The sequence below is a fragment of the Panthera onca genome, chromosome D4, assembly GCF_046562875.1.
Source record: "Panthera onca isolate mPanOnc1 chromosome D4, mPanOnc1 haplotype 2, whole genome shotgun sequence".
NCBI lineage: Eukaryota > Metazoa > Chordata > Mammalia > Carnivora > Felidae > Panthera > Panthera onca.
In genome coordinates, this window is record NC_138351.1 from 31,515,456 (window position 1) to 31,540,273 (window position 24,818).

Here is a 24,818-nt window from a genome sequence, read left to right on the forward strand (position 1 = left end):
AGGATGGGGTTCCCTACAACAAAAGGCTCTATAATTTGTCTAAATTGTAATATAATAGGCATTCCTGTTAGTGTCCTTGAGAGACTCTTTGGCAACCTCCTCTCGTACTTCTTGGAATTTCTGACCATCAAGCTTACCATAAAATGCCTATGAGCTTCTGATGTAAAAACCACCATCCTCTTTGGCCCTGTTACATGCCATTAGAGCAGCATTTGTGGAGCTCTAGACTCTAAGCAGCATGCTTGGTACTCCTGGAAGTAAAAGCTCTCACAGGCTCTGTACCCAGCTGCTCATCATACCTTGGATTGTGGACGCAGCATCCCTTTGGATTCGTTGGGCCACTGAGACCATCTTGTTGAAATGCATGTGGTATTTATAGGATAGATAATGAACGTGGGCTCTGGTGTATCCCACATGTAAGAGGAGGTGTCCTCAGGTCCTTGCCTACCTAGGGAACCTTTTGGGATCAACTGAGTAAATAGCAAACAGAGTTCGTATGCTGCAGATGGCAGTGCCATTGTGTACATAATGGAATTTGCTGGACAGCTGCTAGTTTTCATCCTTCAACTGGGATATTTGATGATGAAGATGGGACCCAAGAGTCACTACAAGTGGCTAAACTTCAAGCATTCATTTTTTTTAATGTTTATTTGAGAGAGAGAGCATGCATGTGAGTGGGGGAAGGATAGAGAATGGAGAGACAGAGAATTCCAAGTACACTCTGTGCTGTCAACCGATGTGAGGCTCAAACTCACAAACTGTGAGATAATGACCCGAGCCAAAGTTGCACGCTCAACCGACTGAGCCACTCAGGTGTCCCAAGCATACATCTTGGCCTCAGAGAATGCCCTGGCTGACCGTTGTCCCCATCTGCAGTTTTACAGACACTTTGGCAGTTGCTAGCAACTTGGATGTCTGGTTCAACCAATGACAGTCACAATGCCTTGTCCAGGGTAAACCCCTTTGGGGTAAAAAAGTGGAAATTTCTAGGGGTGCCTGGGTAGCTCATTGGTTGAGCATTCGACTTTGGCTCAGGTCATGATCTCGCAGCTTGTGAGTTCAAGCCCTGCGTCAGGCTCTGTGCTGGCAGCTTGGAGCCTGGAGCCTGCTTCGGATTCTGTGTCCCTCTCTCGATTTGCTCCTCCCCTGCTCATGCTCTGTCTCTCCCTCTCTCTCAAGAATAAATAAAACATGGCACAAAAACAGACACGTAGACCAATGGAATAGAATAGAAACCCCAGAATTGGACCCACAAAAGTATGGCCAACTAATCTTTGACAAAGCAGGAAAGAATATCCAGTGGAAAAAAGACAGTCTCTTTAACAAATGGTGCTGAGAGAACTGGACAGCAACATGCAGAAGGATGAAACTAGACCACTTTCTTACACCATTCACAAAAATAAACTCAAAATGGATAAAGGACCTGAATGTGAGACAGGAAACCATCAAAACCTTAGAGGAGACAGCAGGGAAAAACCTCTCTGACCTCAGCTGCAGCAATTTCTTACTTGACACATCCCCAAAGGCAAGGGAATTAGAAGCAAAAATGAACTATTGGGACCTCAAGAAGATAAAAAGCTTCTGCACAGCAAAGGAAACAATCAACACAACTAACAGGCAACCAACGGAATGGGAAAAGATATTTGCAAACGACATATCAGACAAAGGGCTAGTATCCAAAATCTATAAAGAGCTCACCAAACTCCACACCCGAAAAACAAATAATCCGGTGAAGACATGGGCAGAAAACATGACTATTCTAAAGAAGACATCCAGATGGCCAGCAGGCACATGAAAAGATGTTCAATGTCGCTCCTCACCAGCGAAATACAAATCAAAATCACACTCAGATACCACCTCATGCCAGTTAGAGTGGCTAAAATGAACAAATCAGGAGACTATAGATGCTGGAGAGGATGTGGAGAAACGGGAACCCTCTTGTACTGTTGGTGGGAATGCAAACTGGTGTAGCCGCTCTAGAAAACAGTGTGGAGTTTCCTCAGAAAATTAGAAATAGATCTACCCTATGACCCAGCAATAGCACTGCTAGGAATTTATCCAAGGGATACAGGAGTACTGATGCACAGGGGCACTTGTACCCCAATGTTTATAGCAGCACTCTCAACAATAGCCAAATTATGGAAAGAGCCTAAATGTCCATCAACTGATGAATGGATAAAGAAATTGTGGTTTATATACACAATGGAACACTTTGTGGCAATGAGAAAGAATGAAATATGGCCTTTTGTAGCAACGTGGATAGAACTGGAGCATATTATGCTAAGTGAAATAAGTCATACAGAGAAAGACAGGTACCATATGTTTTCACTCTATGTGGAGCCTGAGAAACTTAACAGAAGACATTGGGGGAGGGGGGAAGGAAAAAAAAAAAGAGGTTAGGGAGGGAGCCAAAACATAAGAGACTCTTAAAAACTGAGAACAAACTGAGGGTTGATGGGGGGTGGGGGGGCGAGGGTGGGTGATGGGTATTGAGGCGGGCACCTGTTGGGATGAGCACTGGGTGTTGTACGGAAACCAATTTGATGATAAATTTCATATTAAAAAAATGTAAATTTAAAAAATTTAAGATATCAAAAAAAAGAATAAATGAAACATTAAAAAATATATGAAAAAAGGTGGAAGTTTCTTGCCTCAAAGATACCCAAAAATGCAAATCAAGATTACACGTCATTGTGGCCATACTAAAACCATACTACTAATACAGAATCACCAAGACACTCCTCACTTTTTTTGAAGCTTCAGACATCATTGATGTTAACCAAAACACTTAATTCACTTCTCAAAATACTTGATGCCAGCCTCCTGAAAAACTTTCACATTCTTTATAGCCTTAGCCTCAGTGCAGCATTAGCTTATGAATAATCCAATTAAGGAAAACATGACACATTTCAATTACCAAACATCAGAGGTACTTTGTAATAGAATCTCTTCTTGATGTTCAATTTCTCACAGCTCTCAAGCCCTGCCGCCTCTTCTGCTTCTGCCCCATGTAGGGGCAAGTTAATAAGAAAGCTCATGTGTATTCTCCCTTGGCACCAATTGAGAAGTTCAGGCCCTGCAACTACAGCTCTCACATGCAGAAGCTTTCATCTTTGCCTCACCTCATCCATGAGATCTTGACCTGAGCTGAAGTCGGATGTTTAACTGACTGCCACCCAGGCGCCCTGAGAAGTTCCATTCTACTCCTAGTTGGTTGAATGTTTTTGGCATGAAGGAGTGTTGATTTGTGTCATAATGCTTTTTTCTGTGTCTTTTAAGATGATCACATGGTTTTTATGTTTTATTCTATTGATACCGTGAATTACATTGATGCAGTTTTGTGTATCACAGCAACTGCATTCTTGCATTCCTTGGTCATTCCCATGACCAATTCCACTTGGTCATGGTGTGTAATAAATTTAATATGTTGCCATATATCAGTTTGCTGGTATTTTGATGGAAATTTATGCATCTGTATTCATAAGAGACAGTTGTAGTTTTCTTGTGATGTCTGGGAGTATCAGGGTAATGCTGGCCTTATCGAATGAGAGAAGTGTCCTCTTTTCTGTTTTTTGTGAGGGAGAAATGATAAAGAATTGTTATTCTTTATTTGTTTTTAAAATTTTTTTTTAACGTTTTATTTATTTTTGAGACAGGGAGAGACAGAGCATGAACAGAGGAGGGTCAGAGAGAGGGAGACACAGAATCCAAAACAGGCTCCAGGCTCTGAGCTGTCAGCACAGAGCCCGACGTGGGGCTCGATCTCACGGACTGCGAGATCATGACCTGAGCCGAAGTCGGCCACTTAACCGACTGAGCCACCCAGGCGCCCCTGTTATTAGTTCTTTAAATGTTTGGTAGAATTCAGTAGTAAAGCCATCTGGGCATGGGCTTTAATTTGTGGGTAGTGTTTGTTCAATTTCCACATATTTGTGAATTTCCCAAATTTCTGTTACTGAATTTTTTAAAAAGTAGGCTTCATACCCAGCGTGGAGCCCAATGCAGGGTTTGAACTCATGACCCTGAGATCAAGACCTGAGATGAGATCAAGAGTCAGAAGCTCGGGGTGCCTGGGTGGCTCAGTTGGTTAAGTGTCTGCAGGTCATGATCTCATTCATGGCTCATGGGTGTGAGCCCTGCATCGGGCTCTGTGCTGACAGCTCAGAGCCTGACAAATGCTTTGGATTCTCTCTCTCTCTCTCTCTCTCCCTCCCCCCCCCCCTCTCTCTCTCTCTCTCTCTCTCTCTCGCTGCCACTCCCCTGCTTGTGCTCTCTCTCTGTCTTTCAAAACAAAGTCGGATGCTCAACCCAACTGAGCCACCCAGGTGATTTCTAATTTCATTCCATTGGGATCAGATACTCTGTTATTTCTGTATTTTTAAATTTATTAAAGTTTGTCTTGTAGCCTAATACATGACCTGTCTTAGGGAGTGTTCCATGTGCATTTTAGAAGAATTTGGATTCTATTGCTGTTGGGTGAGTGTGGTATGTATGTCCATTAGGTCTAGTTGGTTTATAGTGTCATTTATTTCCTTACTGATTTCCTATCTGGTTACGCTATATATTATTGAAAGTATGATAATGAAGTCTCCAACTATTATTTTTTAATTGTCTTATTTCTCCATTCACTTGTCAGTTTTAGCTTCATATATTTTGGGCTCAGTTGTGAGGTGTGTATATGTTTATAATTCCTATACCATCTTCCTAATGGATATACTCTTTTGTCATTATAGAATGTCTCTCATTATCTCTAGTAACATTTTTCAACTTAAAGTCTATTTTTTGGGAGGTCATCTGGCTGGCACAGTCAGTAGAAGGGGTAAATCTTGATCTCAGGGTTGTAAGTTTGAGCCCACATTGGGTGTAGAGATTACTTAAAATCTTTTAAAAGAAATGTATTTTTTTTAATATAATCACTTTCTTAAAACCATTCATGCTTGAATGAAATATGAAGTATCTTTTCCATCTTCTCCCTTTGAACATCTTTGTATCTTTAATATGTATCTCCTTAGCATATAGTTAAATATAGCTTTTTTTTTTTTAAATGTAGTCTGACATTCTCTGTCTTTTGTCTGGATTGTTAAATTCTTTCACACTTAATTGTTCTTATTTGATATAGTTGGATTTTTGCTTGCCATTTTATATTTTGTTTTCTGTATGTCTCCTCTGTCTTTTTTGTTATTTTCTATTCCATTTTCTACTGTTTTGCAGTATGTGAATATTTTTTAATGTAACATTTTTAATTCCTTTTATAATTTTTTTTCATTGTATGTTTTATAATTTACTTCCTTAGTAGTTGCTCTAGGGCTTACCAAATACACTTGAATTTACCATTCAGTGCCATATAGAAAAGTTACTCCTATGTAGCTTTATTCCTCCCCCATTTTGTGGTTTCATTGTCCATATGACATCTGTCTATGTTAGAAACCCAACAATGCTTATATATAGGCATTGTTTTTATCCAATTATCTTTGAAATCAGTGAAGAGAACTTTAGTGTATCTTGTAAGGTGGGTCTGCAGGCAACAAAATCTCAATTTTTCTTATCTGGGAATACTTTTATTTGGGCTTTATCTTACTGAGTTTTCCTGGATATGGGATTCTTAGTTGATAACCCTTTCTTTGAGTAGTTCACTGCCTTCTGACCTGTTCAGTTTCTGATGAGAAGTCTTATTGAGGATCCCTTGCCTTTCCAGTCTGGAAACACAGATTTCCCACTTCTGTGTGTGTTGGTGATTTTTTTTTTCATTCTGCTTTTTTTTTTTACAGTGTATATTTTTATTTATTTTTAATTTACCACCAAGTTTGTTAGCATATAGTGCAACAATAATTTCAAGAGTAGATTCCTTAATGCCTGCCCCTTACCCATTTAGCCCATCCCCCTTCCCACAACCCCTCTAGTAACCCTCTGTTTGTTCTCCATATTTAAGAGTCTCTTACGTTTTGTTCCCCTCCCTGTTTTTATATTATTTTTGTTTCCCTTACCTTATGGTCATCTGTTTTGTATCTTAAAGCCCTCATATGAGTGAAGTCATATGATATTTGTCTTTCTCTAATTTAGCTTGGCATAATACCCTCTAGGTCCAGCCACATAGTTGCAAATGGCAAGATTTCATTCTTTTTGATTGCCGAGTAATACTCCATTGTGTGTGTGTGTGTGTGTGTGTGTGTGTGTATATATATGTTACCACATCTTCTATATCCATTCATCCATTGATGGACGTTTGGGCTCTTTCCATACTTTAGCTATTGTCGATGGGGCTGCTATAAACATAGGGGTGCATGTGCCCCTTTGAAACAGCATCCCTGTATCCCTTGAATAAATACCTAGGAGTGCAATTGCTGGGTCATAGGGTAGTTCTATTTTTAATTTTTTGAGGAACCTCCATACTGTTTTCCAGAGTGGCTGCACCAGTTTGCAGTCCCACCAGCAGTGCAAAAGATCCTCTTTCTCCACATCCTCGCCAACATCTGCTGTTGCCAGAATTGTTGATGATAGCCATTCTGACAGGTGTGAAGTGGTATCTCATTGTGGTTTTGATTTGTGTTTCCCTGATGATGAGTGATGTTGAGCTTTTTTTTTCATTTGTCGGTTGGCCATCTGGATGTCTTCTTTGGAGAAGTGTCTATTTACGTCTTTTGCCCATTTCTTCACTCGGTTATTTGTTTTTTGGGTGTTGAGTTTGCTAAGTTCTTTATAGATTTTGGATACTAACGCTTTATCTGGTATGTCATTTGCAAATATCTTCTCCCATTCCATTGGTTGCCTTTAGTTTTGCTGATTGTTTCCTTCGCTGTGCAGAAACCTTTTATTTGGATGACGTCCCAATAGTTCACTTTTGCCTTTGTTTCCCTTGCCTCTGGAGACGTGTTAAGAAGTTGCTGCAGCCAGGATCAAAGAGGTTTTTGCCTGCTTTCTCCTCAAGGATTTTGATGGCTTCCTTTCTTAAATTTAGGTCTTTCATCCATTTTGAATTTATTTTTGTGTATGATGTAAGAAAGTGGTCCTATTCTACTTCTTTCTAATAATTATTTTCCAACCTCAGGTAGTTTCCACATGCATCTTCAAATTTGTACTCATTCAAAGATGGAAGGAGGGATCCTTTTGTAGATGTCCATAGCTCTTTCTCATTGCGGCTGATTTTCATTCTGTGTTCAAACTTACTGGGCTGTGATATGTGGTAGTCATTGCATTCATGTCATTCTTCCCCTTTTCTCATGAATTACTGATCTGTACTGCCTATTGTCCTGTGTCTAAAAGTTTCATATATTTTTTATTGCTTTTGAGTTGTTTCATGTGGGGGAGGGTAAGTTGGTTTCTTTTATTCTATCATGCCCATAATTAGAAATCTCCATTTGATTTTCTGAAGCCTATAAATGTGGGTTATTATTAGAATTTAATGTTATTTAAGCTTGTGATTTAGGAATTTAAGGAGGTCTTTTTCAAGCATCTGAAAATATTTTTTTACTTCCCTAAAGAAAGGGTCAGGTGGGTAGCATTACTGTGCCGCTTGTAAAGCTGCACCTTCCTTCACATTCAAAATCATCAGAGCCCTTACAGTGAATCCATGTCCTAAAATATTTCCCATTTACAGGATATTGCTTTATAAAACCAGAAGTAATCTTCAGGTTGGAACAAGGAGAAGACCCATGGTTATTAGAGGATGAATTTCTAAACAGAAGTTACCTGGGTGAGTTTTGGAGTACTGGCAAAAGGTATTCCTGGAAAACTAAATCCAGAATGAGAATAGTTAACAGTGAGCACCTTTGGAATTTCAGAAATGAGTAGATCCAGTAAAATGTGGGTGCAGAGGGTGTAACATAAGGGATACATGTGATTATTTTCATTTGTTCATATTTTATACTAGGCAACAGGGTATATTCATTTATACATGACAAGTCAAGTGATTTATATTTAACCAGTGCAAAGTTAAATACTAAGTAAGATTATAGAAGTAACTAAAGTGGAAGATTTAAAGGATGGGAAGAGAGGGAATATACTGATTTGATCAGTGGTTGTGTAGTAGGAAATCACTAGGTATTGCCTAATTAATAAATAAGAATTGCATGAGATTTATAATTATAATTTAAGTTCTATAAATGAACTGTAAATGCAAAAATATGACCTTTCTTATTAGATGGAAAACAGTTAATTGTACACAGAAGAGACTTATCACTGAAAATATTTTTTATAAAATAAATATGTATACATTAACATGTAAACAGCATAACATAAAGTTAGATGAATGTGTCTGTCATATCACTGTAGATAGGCTAAGGTTAATCTGTTAGGAAAAAATGGTACGGGGATGCCTGAGTGGTTCAGTCGGTTAAGTGTCCAACTCTTGATTTTGGCTCAGGTCATGATCTCCTGGTTTGTGGGATCAAGCCCACGTTGGGCTCTGTGTTGAAGGTGTGGAGCCTGCTTGGGATTCTCTCTTTCCCTTTCTGCCCCTCCCCATGCGCATGCATGCATGTGCGCCCTCTCTCTCAAATAAATAAACGTTAAAAACAAAAAGAAAAAATGGTATGAGATTGTATCAAAGAGAAATACCTAAAAATAATTTAGAATGTTTATAACATGAAACAATATCAAGGCAATATACATAAAATATAATACAGGCTTAAGTTATAGGACTACTGGAAAGGTTTTGATTCACTTAAAATTTCATACAGTAATAAAAGAAACACTTTAATAAAGCTAAGTAAGTTAATGTAGAGAGGAGATGCCAAGGCTGCAAATACCTGTGTGCCAATTAAATTATAAAGATTCATAAAACAAAACTGAAAGAGATATGAGGAGAAATAGGAACACATTAGATGTAATAGGCCTATATGTACTGTTCTGATTTCATAACATAAAATTGACAGCAACTGAGATCCTAGAACATGAGTTAGTAAATCATGTTCCTTATGCTAAATCCACCTATTTGCCTGCAATTTTTGCAAATAAGCTATTTGTTGTGTATTGTTTTGTCTGCTGTTGTGGTACAACAAAATGAGAAGTTGTGACTGAGATCATGTGGCCCACAATGACTAATATATTTACCATCCAACCCTTTATAGAGAAAGTTTGTTGACCCTACTCCAGAAGATATAAATAGCATGTTTTATGACATGAGTCTAATACATATTTATATATATCTTTCAAACTCTGTACTCTGAAATCATAGACCTTCTTTGAAGTGTCAGTGGAATAACTAAACATTTTGTGTCAAAAGGAAACAGTAAATTCTGCAAAGTGAAAGTAGCAGTTTATTTAAATTTTTTTTTTAAATTTTAGAGACTGAGTAGGGGAGAGGGGCAGAGGAAGAGAGAGAGAGAACCTTAAGCAGGCTGCACACTCAGCATGGAGCCTGACACGAGGCTCGATCCCATGACACTGGGATCGTGACCTGAGCCAAAATCAAGAGTTGGACACTCAACTGACTGAGCCACCTTGGCACCACAAAGTAACAGTTTAACTGCACTAGAAATTGTAGACAATATAAGACAAATTAAAATCCATTTGTAAACAACAACAAAAAAATACATATATAGTTTTAAAAAAATCTATTTGATCAAGTGATTTTTAAAATCAAAATTATAAAGGTATAAAATTCAGTGTATTTGTGAACCCATGTCCACAGGTCTCCAAGAACTCAGAAAAGTTGCTATATTCAAGCTTATAGTTTATACTTGTTCTGAATAATAGTAATTCATGATAGCTGCACTTTCGATTTCGTGGAGGAAAACTTTATTAATTATAAGGGAAGCCGAATATAAATAATTAAACAATTATAGTAAACATAAAGAGGGAGAGAAGTATAGAGAACAAAGGGCTGCTACATGAAATCAGGTACTCACAACATCCAACCTTCTGGCTGGGGAAACCCTGTGGTGGACAGCCCGGTTGGAGTCCGGATTGAGGGTCCTGGGTGGAGCATCCTCCCCTCAGATGAGACTTCACCTCACTATTCCCCCCAGGGCAGTATATATACTACCTGTGATTTATAGTTAGTCATTAAGTTTGCCTAAGTGCACACCTGAGTAGGCTGTTACTTTGTTTCTCTTATCTTTTCTCACAATCTTAGGAGCCTGGTGGCAGCATATTTCTCTTCCCTCCCTGATCCATTCTAGGGGGTCAGCCTGGTCTGGCTCAGGGAGGTGAAGCAAGTTAATCCCTCTTGGCATCAGGAACAGAAGGGCCAGTTCTGATCCTGAGGCCAGATACAGAGAACAAGCCAACTAAGCCTCCCATGATTGTGTGTGTGTGTAGCTCTGGGCACAAATGCATGACAAGTCCCACAAACAATTTATATACAGAACAATACTACAGCAAAAAGTTACAGATAAAATCAGCAAAGGTGAAAGGCACATAGGGCAGAATCAGAGAGAGAATAGATGCAAACCTCATTTTCTTCTCCCTGTGAAGTTGTGTGAACAGTAGTTAATTCTGCCAACAGTGACATGTGACAGCATACTGAGGTATTGTTAACCAGGGAAGTTTACCCAACCTTTAGTATCCAAGGGTTTTATTGGGGGTCAGGCATGTAGGCTTGGAGTGACCTTGGTTACTTAGGCTCCAGCCCTTCCAGAGGTATACTGATATAGCTAGCCTTAGGTCCCAACTATAAATCATATTGTGAGCCTGAACTTTTTGATGTGGTCCAAGCCCCCAAGGTATATAAAGATACTCTTATCATGCAGGGCTTGTAGGTTATTTTCCAGGAGTTGGTCAGAGGCCAGTCATTTCTTTGAAATGTGCAGGGTTTGAACACCCCAAACCTGCTGAGTTAACCCTTTATTGCACAGAACTTTTAGGCTATGGGTATAGCATTGCTTAATAGAAAATTCAAAGAATAAGAATTTTGAGAAGACTAAGCAAAGCAGAAGTAATGTATTTAAAAATAACAATTGGAAAAGTATAATGGCATAAATGAAATAGGCTAAAACATGATTCTTAGTATAAAAAGAATTAAATAAAATCCGAACAGTAGTTAGCTTATGCTGGGAAAAGGAGAGAAAGCATTATTTGGCAAGTTGCAGTGCAAACATATTTAGAAATTGGGCTGTGCAAATATTGAAATTTTTAAAACTTAGAGCAACATGAAATAAAACTGAGATAAAATAGGTATATCATGTTCATAGATTGGAAGACCTTTAAACTGTTTTATTCTAACCAATTTGTTTAAACACATTTGAAGAACAGGATGGTGTAAGATCTTTTCTAATAGGTATTAAAGAATTGTAAATCTGTTGTAACTGGTATAGAGTGGCACTGGTGTGTAGATAATTATGGACCTTTGAAAGAGAATAGACAACACAGAAGCAATTGCATATTTTAAGGACAACTATTTATGAAAAGTGTGACAGTGGCATTTTGTCCCAGCTTTATATCCTTCCACAAAAGTCACTTTTGAGTGGACTGAATCTGAATTGTATGAGGCAAAACTAAATAATTTAGAAATACAGGAGAAAATTTTTATTATTCTGTGTAGGGAAAATTTAAAACCAAAAAAACATTGAATATATGGGAAAAGACATAAACTGTATTAAAATTCAGAATTTCTTGACATCATAAAAAGCATTAAAAGAGAAACCACACTGTAGCAGAATCTGTACATGGAACCAAGGCAGGGCTAATATTCAGATAAGAAGATATTCTGCAAACCTTTGAGGAAAAAGGCAGGAACCCAACAGAAAAATGGGTATAAGACTTAATAAGGAACTTCCCAGGTAGAAATCCAAATGTTAAGTAATGGGGAAACTATTTTACCTACACCTCGTCAATTGTGAAAGAAACGCAAATGAAATGCAGTGTGCTACAGCTATGCATTTATTTATAAGACTGGCAGAAATTCCAGGTTTGGGAGTATTGGGAGTCAGTGAGAAGGTGAAATATCAAAGTACCTTCTCTACTGCTGTGCACTTGAAATTGGTGCACTTTTTTTTTTTTTTTTAAGGTTTTAGCAATTTTAGGTTCACAGCAAAATTGAAAAAGAAGGTACAGATATTTCTCATATGCCTCCTGCCCCCACATAAGTGTAACCACTTTTTAAAACATATTTCATTGGGGTATAGTTGACATATAATATTAAATTAGTTTCCAGGTACAATCACTTCTGTAATGGATGGACCTTTGTTCCTAGCTATATTCTCTTGAGAAAGTGTGTTTCTGTGCTCTAGGAAGAATGTGAGGATTTTTTCCCCCTGTAATGAAAAGCAAATACCCAGGAACAGATGACTGAAGAATAAGTTGTAAATAAATTACATAAATAGGGAATTTTCCAAGTTATAGCTCCAAGCAAGTACATGAATGAATCTCACAGTTTTGAACAAAAGAATTAATGATTCCATTTATGTAAAGTTAATTTTTTTTAGAGTTGCACATACATGTAAGTGTATACAGAAATGTGAGGAAATGATTTTTGTTGAATATTTGAGGGAAATGAGTTGTCTCGAAATGTGAAGGAAGTTGTGCCCAGGAAAGAATATGTGAGGTCTCTGGGAGCCAGGCAGCTTATATACCATGCACTAGAGAGTGGTTGTATAGGAATTCATGTATGTCATCAGTTAACTTATACTGAAGAGATTTATGTGTATTTGTTTTAGTTTTCATTTTTTGAAGGTTAGAAAGAGACAAAGTAATGTGTGGGGGATACTTGCTATATATATTCCTCACAGATTCGTTTGTTTCTATAAAAGTTCAGATCTGGTCATTTGCTTTCTTAGTATGAACCTTCATGACCCTGTTTATAATGGCATTCTTCATCTCAAGCAGTTCATATCTCTGCTTGTTTTATTTTTCTTCTATGCACTTATCAACTCTTCCTATTTCTGAAATCATATCTGAAAATCTCCACTTAACCTGTACTATTTGACATTGTCATAGGGGTTGCTTCTTTTTCCCATACATTTTCTGCTTTCTGTGATGGTAGTAATCACGATTCCTGAAATCATTCCCTCTTTGGTTTTAATCCCACTTTTGTCTGTGCTTCTCTAAGAGCTTATTCACATTTGCTGGCCTGTTTAAAAGTTATTATCTTTAGTGCTTCAAATATAATGAGGCATGGAATAGGTATTTCCTATATCCATAAATGGATATTTATGAGTAAACAGATTTTGATTCCCAGTTTCTTTCTCCTCCTATGGCACATAAACCTAGGGTTTACATAATACTTAATATATGAAATTTGAAGTACTTACATTTTAGTGACTGTCAAATTACGAACCCCTCTTGTATTTCTTTCTGTTGCCTGCCACAATGTCAGGGCTTAAGCCAGTCTCCTAAGTGTTATCCATCCATGTGACATGCTTCCACACACCACTTTTCATCATCATATGTTTTTTCTGTACAGGTTCTTAAATAAATTCATTAATTTTTAGCATCTGTCTCTGAACAGTCTGTCTTATTTCTGCTCTTCTTCCCTTCATGCCTTGTCCTTTCCCATAATTTAAGCCTTTTTGCTTAATCCTGATGACTTTGCCCCACCTCAGGGCAGCTGTACTTCTGTGTCGGGGATTTGGATTCTTTGTTCTCAGAATGGCCAAACAAAATCTAATTTTTCCCTCACAATTCAAAAATCCTTGTCTTTTTCCACTTCTTTCATAATATTTGGTCCTACTGTCCTGCTTGCATAACTTCTTCCATAAGTTTTGTCCTACTCTCACGCTCTCATGTTTTTCCTACTATCCTCCTATCAGGAAATCACTTTCAATTTCTGAATTGACTATCTCTGTCATCCTCATACTGATCTTTCAGCACTTCCCAACATTGTAGTTTTCCTTTGTACTTAATCTTTTTATATTCTCACTGCCTATGACATTACCCAAAACTATAGCCCTGCTCTATAACACCTCGGTTATTCTTATTCCTAGTTCAAGTTAATTGTTACATAATGCATCAAGTTCATCTTGCTCCGAAGTGACCAAATAACCTATGTGGCACATAAACATAGGGTTTACATAATACTTAACATATGAAATGTAAAGCAGTTACTTTTAGTGACTATTAAATTATGAACCCCTCTTGTATTTTTTCTGTTGCCTGCCATGATATGATGTCAGGGCTTACACAATCCAGTCTCCTAAGTATTATCCATCCATGTGACATTCTTCTACATGTCACTTTTCATCATTATATGGTTTTTCCATACAAGTTCTTGAATAAACTCATTAAATTGCTTAGCATGCCTGACCCAAAGTTAAGATCCCTCTCTCTCTCTTGTTTTCATTACTGCACATTGTAAGTTTTGGGTAAGATGCCTTCTTCTATAAAATGATCATGCAACATTTTAGTTTACTTTAATTTCTCCTTTTTGTAATCTTCCAAAGAGCACTTTTCCCTGCCTAGAAATCCACTAAAAAGATTTATTCTTCTATACTCTAGTATGTAATATAAATAAATACTTTACAATTGCATAGTGGACTAACTCCAAAACCAGATAGAGGAGAGGTATTTCATATTGATGCATACTGAAAGCACTATCCCAAATGCAGATGCCCAAGTTAGGTTTTTGTTCCCCTATCAGTTATATATAATTAACATGTAATTATTTAGTTACATGTAATTACTTATTCTGCTGTATCTTGGGTTACCAGTCTCATGAAATTGTGCTTTTTTGGTTTTTTTTTTTGAGAGGAGAAAGTGTGAGTGGGGGAAAGGGGCAGAGGGAGAGAGAGAATCTTAAGCAGGCTCCACGGGAAGTGTGGAGCCTGATTTGGGGCTCAGTCTCATGACCATGAGATCATGACCTGAGCCCAGATCAAGAGTCGGATGCTTAACTGACTGAGCCACCCAGGTGCCCAGAGATTGTGTGCTTCTTAACTAGAAAAAATATATAAATTCTTACTCAGTGTACCTTAATGACCTGAAAGTTTTCTAAATGATGTAAGCTCAAAAGCATGTTTGTAAGAGTCTTCTCACTGAGGTGTCAGTACTTTGACTCACTTAGCACAGTCTTTTTCCTGAGCTCCGAGATTGTCCTTTGTTGATGGCACAAATTCTTCTGGCCTAGCTTATAGCAGAGCTTTCAAGCAAGCATCAGAGTTAAACAGAAACCACCTTTACATATCAGAATTGTAATGGCTGTGGCTAATTTGTTACTAATTTTCAAATGGGAAAAGTCTGATGTAGGTTCGTAATAAGAATAATGCACTGACAAGGAAATTTGATTATTTCTGTGATAGAAAAACCTAATAAAGCTATTTTTAAAGAACAGTTTAAGGCAAAATTTCTTTAATGACAGTGTAATAAGCCTTTTTACAAAGAAGTGAATATTACATTTGATTCATTAAAATGCATGAATAAAATTTTATAGAGGGAAATCTTGTCATACAGCAGTAATCCTGAGACATAATACATCAATAATATACCATTAATGTATATGAATATCAAGTAAAGAGATTCAGTAAGTCTGGAGTAGAGCTCAGGGAAGTAAGTCTGAAATCCATTCCCAGTTGAAAATTACTGACCTGAAAGATACTAGAGGTGTAAATAAGTAAAATTTTGGCCAAGGAAACATTGAAAATCATAACAAATAACTGACCATTCTATACTTTTATTGGCTAATATTATGGAAAGTATTGTCAGCACTCTGATAAATATAGGAAAACTTGTTAGAAGTTTCTGTTTAATTTTCTGTGAATGTTTTGAACAGTGAAGGCATTGACAGATCTATACAAATTTATTTTGCATACAATTTCCAAAATATTTGTATTAATAATATTTTACATGTTCAAATTCAACACAAAGCAGGGTGAGCATCTCTTCTGATTCGTCTGTCTTTCCATGGAACTCTTGAAATAGTAACACATTAAAGAAACCTGATTAATTCTAGTATTTCTTTAATTTTTATTTGAAATAATGTAGATCAGAGGAAGTAGCAAAAATAGTGCAAATACTTAGGGTACCCTTCAACCACCTTCCTCCAGTGGTGACATCCTGGTAGCTGTAGTAGAGTATCAAAACCAGGAAACTAATGTTGGTACATTATTGCTAATGTACACACACACATACCTCTGTGCAGTTATAGCCCACGAATAGGTTTATGTAACTGCCACCACAGTTAAGATACAAAATTGTGAACATTACCATAAAAGAACGCTGGTGCTGCCTTTTTGTATTCACGCTCCCCCACCCCACCCCCCAAGTGGTTGCCTTTGTCTCCCCTGGTAACCACTAATCTCTCTATTTCTATAGTTTTGCCATTTCAAGAAATAAATGGAATCATGCATCATATAACATTTTGAGATTTGCTTTTTTGTACCAATCATAATCCATTTGAAATTTAAATTATTCCATGTATCAATTTCTTTTTTATTAAAAAAATTTTTTTTTTAATGTTTACTTATTTTTGAGAGAGAGAGAGAGACAGAGCATGAACAGGGGAGGGGCAGAGAGAGAGGGAGACACGGAATGTGAAGCAGGCTCCAGGCTCTGAGGTGTTACCACAGACCCTGATGCAGGACTTGAACTCACAAACCGTGAGATCATGACCTGAGCCAGTCAGATGCTTAACCAACTGAAACACCCAGGCATCCCTACAGGAACACAATCTTAAAGTTGAATTTCTTGAATTGGAAGTCAGATGCTTAACCGACTGAGCCACCCATGTGCCCCCCCCCCACCCCATGTATCAATTTCATTCTTTTTTAAGGCTGAGTAGTACTCCATTGTATGATGTGCCAAAGTTTCTTCATTTATTAACCCATGGAAGGATACTTGGGTTGTTTCCAGTATTTCTCTGTTATAAATAAGGCAGCTGTGGGTATTTGTATGTATATTTTTTGTGTGAACATAATTTTCATTTCTCCGGGATAAGTACCCAAAAGTTGCAATTTCAGGTTCATGGGGTAGGCACATTTTTAATTTAAAAAGATATTGCCACTGATTTTCTGGAGAGGCTGTACCGTTTACATTCTTAACATCACGGTGTGAGATACATTTTTTTTCTGAATCATCACCAGCATTTGCTATTATTTCTATTTTTTATCTGTTTCAGTAGGTTTATAGTGATATCTTATTGTGATATCTTGTGTAGTGAAATTTAGTTTCTGCTTCCCTAATGGCTAATAATGTTGGATGGCTATTTATGTGCTTATGTGCTATATGTATATCCTTCTTTAGTGAAATACCTGTTCTGTCTTTTGTCCGTTATAAAATGGACTTGTTGGATATGTGGCTTGCAAATATTTTCTGTAGGTCTTTCATAGTACAAACATTTTTCATTTTGATGAAATCCTATTTAATGCATTTCTTTTAGAATGGATTATTATTTCTTCTAAGAACTCCCTGCCTAGCCCTGGGTCTCAAACGTTTTCTTTTTTTTTCCCTCTCAAAAGTTTTATAGTTTTATGCTTTACATTTAAATCCATATTAATATTTTTGCCTATGGATGTCCAGTTGTTTACCATTTGTTGAAAAAAAACTGTCCTTTCATTGAATTGCTTTTATACCTTAGTCAAAAATCCATGGACTGTGTTGGTCAGATTTTTGGTTTTCTTTTTTTTTTTTTTTTTTTTTTTAATATATGAAATTTATTGTCAGATTGGTTTCCATGCAACACCCAGTGCTCATCCCAAAAGGTGCCCTCCTCAATACCCATCACCCACCCTCCCCTCCCTCCCACCCCCCATCAACCCTCAGTTTGTTCTCAGTTTTTAATAGTCTCTTATGCTTTGGCTCTCTCCCACTCTAACCTCTTTTTTTTTTTTTCCTTCCCCTCCCCCATGGTCTTCTGTTAAGTTTCTCAGGATCCGCATAAGAGTGAAACCATATGGTATCTGTCTTTCTCTGTATGGCTTATTTCACTTAGCATCACACTCTCCAGTTCCATCCACGTTGCTACAAAAGGCCATATTTAGATTTTGGTTTTCTTTTCTGTTTTCTTTGATCTATGTTTACATTTCCTTGTCAGTACCACACTCTTGATTACTATAGATACTTAATAAGGCCTAACATATCATAGACTTTATTCTTCTTTGACAAAATTTTTTCAGCTATTGTGGTTTCTTTGCCTTTTTATATATAGTTTAGAACAAGATTATCTATATATATATAAAACGAATCTTGCTGGAATTTTGGTAGGATGTGCATTAAATGTATAGAACAATTTGGGGGAAATTTTCTTTAGTAGATTGACTCTTATAGTCCACAACAAAGCTTGTTTCTCCATTTATTTAGATCTTTCTAGATCTAAGGTTAGATCTTTATGTAGATTTCTTTCATTAGTGTTTTGTGACTTTCAGTACACAGATCCTGTAAATTTTAGGTTTATACCTAGGTAATTTTTTTTCTCTTTTTTTTAAATTTTCTTTTTTATTTTTTAAAATTTACATCCAAATTAGTTAGCATATAGTGCAACAATAATTTCAGGAGTAGATTCCTTAGTGCCCCTTACCCTTTTCGCCCACCCCCCCCCCACATCCCCTCCAGTAACCCTCAGTTCTCCATATTTATGAGTCTCTTCTGTTTTGTCCCCCTCCCTGTTTTTATATTATTTTTGTTCCCCTTCCCTTATGGTCATATGTTTTGTATCTTAAAGTCCTCATATGCGTGAAGTCATATGATTTTTGTCTTTCTCTGACTAATTTCACTTAGCATAATACCCTCCAGTTCCATCGATGTAGTTGCAAATGGCAAGATTTCATTCTTTTTGATTGCTGAGTAATACTCCATTGTATATCTATACCACCTCTTCTTTATCCATTCATCCATTGAGGGACATTTGGGCTCTTTCCATACTTTGGCTATTGTTGATAGTGCTGTTATAAACATGGGGGTGCATGTGTCCCTTTGAAATGGCACACCTGTATCCCGTGGATAAATGCCTAGTAGTACAATTGCTGGGTCGTGGGGTAGTTCTGTTTTTAATTTTTTGAGGAACCTCCATACTGTTTTCCAGAGTGGCTTGCACCAGCTTGCATTCCCAACCTAGGTAATTTTTAGATTTGACTATACAAATATATTTTATATTTTTCCCTGAAGGATATCTAGATTAAGACTCATGCAAAGTCAGAAATGTGGTGTAAATTAGGAAAGAAGGTAAGTGTAAGATTGTTTTTTGAGTTTCCCTCCCTAAATGGGGGAAGATAGCCTGACGAGACATTGCTGAAAATATTCTGGTCTTATAGAATTGTAGAGTGATAGTTTCAACTTCTTAAGTATATGCAGGTAGTGTAAAATTTTGTTTTCTGGAAAGATACCTCTTAACTCTTTCATTCTCCTCACCCTCCCACCCCCCTCACCATCCCCAGGTAGTGGGCTCTGGACCATCTTAGGTTTAGCAGAGGCCTGACATTACATAGAGTATGGGTAGCAGGATGGTTATAGTCAAATATATACAGTATTTTTTAATGATAGGTAAATATAATAGATATTTCCATAATTTAAGGGAGCAGGTTGAAATGTGATTCTTAAGGTTCTCACAGTTGGTAAACCAGATATGTTGAAAAGTACATAGAAAGCTGAGTTAAATATGGGACAAGGTTAAAACTAGTTTCAAGAACATGAGTGTGCACGTGAAAAGGTGAAACTTTGGATTTGGTGTCAATAAAGGTTTACTTTTGAACAAACTAATACAAACCAAAATACCAGAACGTTGAGTCTAATCCAGGTGAAAACATGTCTTCCTCCAGTCTCTTTTACACTTTATATTGGGCATTTATGGTTTTGAGAATAAGGAGAGGAGATATTTGTGCCATGAATTCTTGGTGTTTATATGTGGAATGGAAATAGGGTCCCTCCAAATGGAAGCATGTTACATAATGAGTGTCCCTCCATTTTAATCTATATATTTGATAGTATAAGAAATAGATTCTGATGGTGGCCTTAATTCATACCCTGTCTCTGCTGGAACCCTTATGAAACCCTTGGGCATGATTTTTTAAATTCTCAGTTTGAATTCATTCTCCTCTTGATTTTCCTGTTGCTAGTAACCAACTCTCTTAAAACCCTTACATTCCCAATTCATCATTCCTTTTGTTTATACCCACTTCTCTTCCCAAGTTTGAAAGTTATATAATCTAAATGCCAAATCCTTATGATATTCACTTCCAGATTCTCTCCCCACTCCTTTTCCACTACAGTGGAATCTCTCCCTGAAGGAAAGTGAATATAGTTAATATGTACTGTATTGTATACTGTGTTGTTGGGAGACTTAGCCGGAAACAAAAATGTCAGTAACTTAATAGGGCATTTGTATATAAGTCCTTTTTATATAAAATTTTTAAGTTTCATAAGGAATTTTTAACTTTCTCATTTTTAGGAGACTGCCAACTTGGTCTTTTAGAGAAGAGCCAGGAAAGCCAACACAAATATTTCTGTCAAGTCTTATTCAACAACAAGAAAACATTAACTACAGAGCAAGATAAAATTTCAGGAAAACCAGTTCATCGGGGCATAGACATTTTTCCTTCAAGAAAAATGCTCTCTAAATGTGACACTGATGTTCCTACATGCTTGGATCTCTATCTTTTGACCCCATATAGTTACTCAACCAAAGAGGCTTATGAGTTTAATGCATCTTCTTTCAATACTAGCAATGAGAGAATGAATAGTGGAGAGAAATATTTTGATTACAATCAAGATTTGCAAGTGTTTAGTCATGTGGAGGAACTTATTCAGGATCAGACTTTTCAGATTTTGGGGCAGTCTTTTGAACATAATGAACATGATAATGCTTTCCATGATAAGGCAACTTCCATTAAATGTAAGAGTGCCCACATACAAGAGGGATCTTATAAATTTGGAAAAAACTTATGTGATAAATCAAACATTGTCTCTCCAAATATTCACATAGAGAAGAGTCATTCTGAATTTGATGAAGATGCATGTATTAAAACCGGGAACAGTTTTAGTAAGGTTACTCCACTTCAGAGAACTGAAACAGGAGAGAAAACTTTAGGTCAAAAAGCACATTTCAGAGAATATCAGAGAACTCACACAGGAGTGAAATCCTTTGAATGTGGAAAAAACTTAAACCACAATTTAGCAATTACAGTGCAAGAGAGGACTCCCACAATAGAGACATCTTGTGATAATGACACTTATAGGGAAACTTTCAGTTCTCAGTCGGCTTTCAGTCTACATCAGAGAATTCCCAGGAGACAAAAACAGTATGAGAGCAATGAATGTCAAGAATCTTTCTCTAGAAGTTCATCCCTCATTGTACATCAAAGAACTCCCACAAGTGAGAAGCCCTATGAATGTAATGAATGTGGGAGAGCTTTTTCCAGGAAATCATCCCTAGTAGGGCATCAGAGAAAACACAGAGCGGGGAAACCCTATGAATGTAAAGGATGCAGGAAAGCTTTTACCTATATGGCATGCCTCAGAGTGCATCAGACAATTCACACAGGGGAGAAACCCTATGAATGTAATGAATGTGGGAAAACTTTCACCCAGAAGTCAAGCCTTGGAATACATCAGAGAACTCACACAGGAGAGAAACTCTATGAATGTAATGAATGTGGGAAGTCTTTGGCCTACCAACAACACTTCAGAGGACATCAGAGAATTCATGCAGTGGAGAAATCCTATGGATGTATTAAATCGGGTAAAACTTTCAGCCATAAGGCAAGCCTTGGAATGCATCAGAGAACTCACACAGGGGAAAATCTATATGAATGTAATGAATGTGGGAAAACTTTCACCTGCATGTCGCACCTTAGAAGACATGAGAGAACTCATACAGGGAGGAAGCCCTATCGATGTATAGAATGTGGGAAAACTTTCCTCTGGGAGAAAATCCTGAAGATACATTGGAGAATTCACACAGGGGAGAAACCTTATGCATGTAATGAATGTGGGAGAGCTTTTACCTACATGTCACAACTCAGAGCACATCAGAAAAAGCACACAGGGCAGAAACCCCATGAATGTAATGAGTGTGGGAAGGCTTTCACCCGGAGGTCAAGCCTTGCAATACATCAGAGAACTCACACAGGGGAGAAACCCTATGAATGTAATGAATGTGGGAAAGCTTACAGCTGGAAGTCTAGCCTTGAACTACATCAGAGAACTCACACAGGGGAGAAGCCCTATGAATGTAATGAATGTCAGAAAGCTTTCACCCAGAAGTCAAGCCTTGTAATACATCGGAAAAGTCACACAGGGGAAAAACCCTATAAATGTAATGAGTGTGGGAAAGCTTACACCTGGAAGTCAAGTTTTGCATTACATCAGAGAACTCACACAGCAGACAGACTCCACAAATGTAATGAATGTGGGAAAGCTTTCACCTGCATGTCACGCCTCCGAGGACATCAGAAAATCCACACAGGAGAGAAACCCTATGAATGTATAGAATGTGGGAAAACCTTCCTCTGGAAGTCATTCCTGAGAATACATCAGAGAATTCACACAGGAGAGAAACCCTATGAATGTAATGTATGTCGGAAAGCTTATACCTGGAAGTCAAACCTTGAACTACATCAGAGAACTCACACAGGGGAGAAGCCCCATGAATGTAATCACTGTGGGAAGACTTTCACCCAGAAGTCAAGCCTTATAATACATCAGAGAACTCACACAGGAGAGAAACCCTATGAATGTAATGAATGTGGAAAAGCTTACACCTGCATGTCACGCCTCAGAGGACATCAGAGAATTCACACAGGGGAGAAACTTTATGAGTGTATTGAATGTGGTAAAACTTTCATCTGGAAGTCAATCCTGAGAATGCACTGGAGGAGGCATACACAGGAGAAGCCATACGAATGTAATGAATGTGGGAGAGCTTTCACGTACAAACACCACTTTAGAATACATCAGAGAATTCACACTGGGGAGAAACCCTATAAATGTAATGAGTGTGGGAAAGCTTACACCCAGAAGTCAAGCCTTATAATACATCAGAGAAATCACACCGGGGAAAAACCCCATGAATGTAATGAATGTGGGAAAGCTTTCACCTGCATGTCACGCCTCCGAGGACATCAGAAAATCCACACAACGAAGAAACCCTATAAATGTATAGAATGTGGGAAAACATTCCTCTGGAAGTCATTGCTGAGAACACATCAGAGGAGGCATACACAGGAGAAGCCCTATGAATGTAATGAGTGTGGGAAAGGTTATACCTGGAAGTCAAGCCTTGAACTACATCAGAGAACTCACACAGGTGAGAAACCTCATGAATGTAATGACTGTGGGAAGACTTTCACCCAGAAGTCAAGCCTTATAATACATCAAAGAAGTCACAGGGGAAAAACCATATGAATGTAACGAATGTGGAAAAGCTTACACCTGCGTGTCACGCCTCAGAGGACATCAGAGAGTTCACACAGGGGAGAAATTCAATGAATGTATTGAATGTGGTAAAATTTTCGTCTGGAAGTCCGTCCTCAGAATGCACTTGAGGCATACACAGGAGAAGCCATATGAATGTAATGGATGTGGGAGAGCTTTCACCTACAAACACTACTTGAGAATACATCAGAGAACTCACACAGGGGAGAAACCCTATGAATGTGTTGAGTGTGAGAAGAGTTTTGTTTGGAAATCGGTCCTCATAGCACATCAGAGAATGCATGCAAGGAAGAAATGCTGAGTGTAATTAACGTGAGAAAGCTTTCATTTCCAATTTAACTTTCTAACCTTATGAGAAACCTCATTCTCAGAAATGAGTCTCAACTTAATGAAAGCATTAGAAAACTCCAAAAGGTGAGAAGTCTGATAAATGTGGTAATGTGGGAAGATTTTCAGTGGGTTGTCAGATGTAAAAAGCTAAGATGAAGAAAAATAGCTTTACTTTCAGGTTCAGTGGCTGGGCCTATGTAAATTTAAAGACATTAACAGGAAAAGAAAGTTTATTTCATATACACATGGAGGGATCTCACAGAAATCAAATGAAAACCCAAAAGAGGTGGTCAGACCTGGAAGCTTATATACCACTTTAACAAAAGAGCAATACATTTGCAAAGAAGTGTCCAGACAAAGGAAACGGGTTTTGAGCTTTTAGTGATGGTAAATTGTGGGAAAGTAAATATATGGGAAATGAATGGAACACAAAGGTTATTTCAGTAAGGTGTGTTTATGCAGATATTGGTGCTATCTCTTTTCTTTTGGGAGACGGGATGGGGAACACCTTCATAAAAAGAAATTTATGCCCTGCCTTTAGGTGGATAGGGGGAGGGCGAGAATTTTTTGCGTTTACAGTTTTTAAGTTGCTTTTGGTTCAAAATAATACATATGCCAAAGTGGCATGTTTTGGGGGGGTATATTCTGATCCCCTTCATCACATGGGAGAAACCATATAATTGTGATGGATGTAGGGAAGATTTCCACCAGCAGTTGACCATCAGGGTCAGAAAACTCATGGAATTGATCATATGAATGTAATGAATTTAGAAATACTTTCATCCAGACAAAATATTATATTACATCAGATAATTTAAACAATATAAACAGCCCTGTAAATGTCTTGGAATGCTTTCAGCCAGAAATCATACTTTTGAGAACATCAGAGAGAACTCAGAGGTTGAAAGTGTAAAGATGATGTATGCAGGGAGATTTTTCAGCCGCAAGTCAGGGCTAAGAAAAGATAGAACTGAAAGGGGCTAAAACTTATTAAGCTAATGAACATGGATGCTCCTCAGGAAGTTCCTCACTATTCATAAGAGAACTGTCTTAATCTGTTGAGGCAGCTGTCAGACAAATATCCGAGACTGGGTGGCATAAATAGCAAGCATTTATTTTTGCTAGTTCTAGAAACTGGAAAGGCAAAGGTCAAGGTGCTTGTAGATTTTGTTGTCTGGTGAGGATCCACTTCTTGGTTCACAGATGGCCATGTTTTGTCCTCATGAGGAGGAAGGGAGCACTTTGGGACCTCTTAT

The 24,818-nt window shown here is 37.6% G+C and overlaps 1 protein-coding gene across 1 annotated transcript in view; it reads left to right on the plus strand.

Annotated features, from left to right (window-relative positions):
• Positions 1–23,535, plus strand: part of LOC132663506 (uncharacterized) — a 41,340-nt gene extending 17,805 nt beyond the window's left edge. The window contains 3 exon segments of the mRNA XM_078436876.2: positions 7,595–7,690; positions 20,249–23,183; positions 23,185–23,535. Coding sequence (XP_078293002.1) covers positions 7,595–7,690; positions 20,249–23,183; positions 23,185–23,533 — 3,380 coding nt within the window. The 3' untranslated portion in view covers positions 23,534–23,535.
• The last annotated feature ends 1,283 nt before the right edge of the window (positions 23,536–24,818 follow it).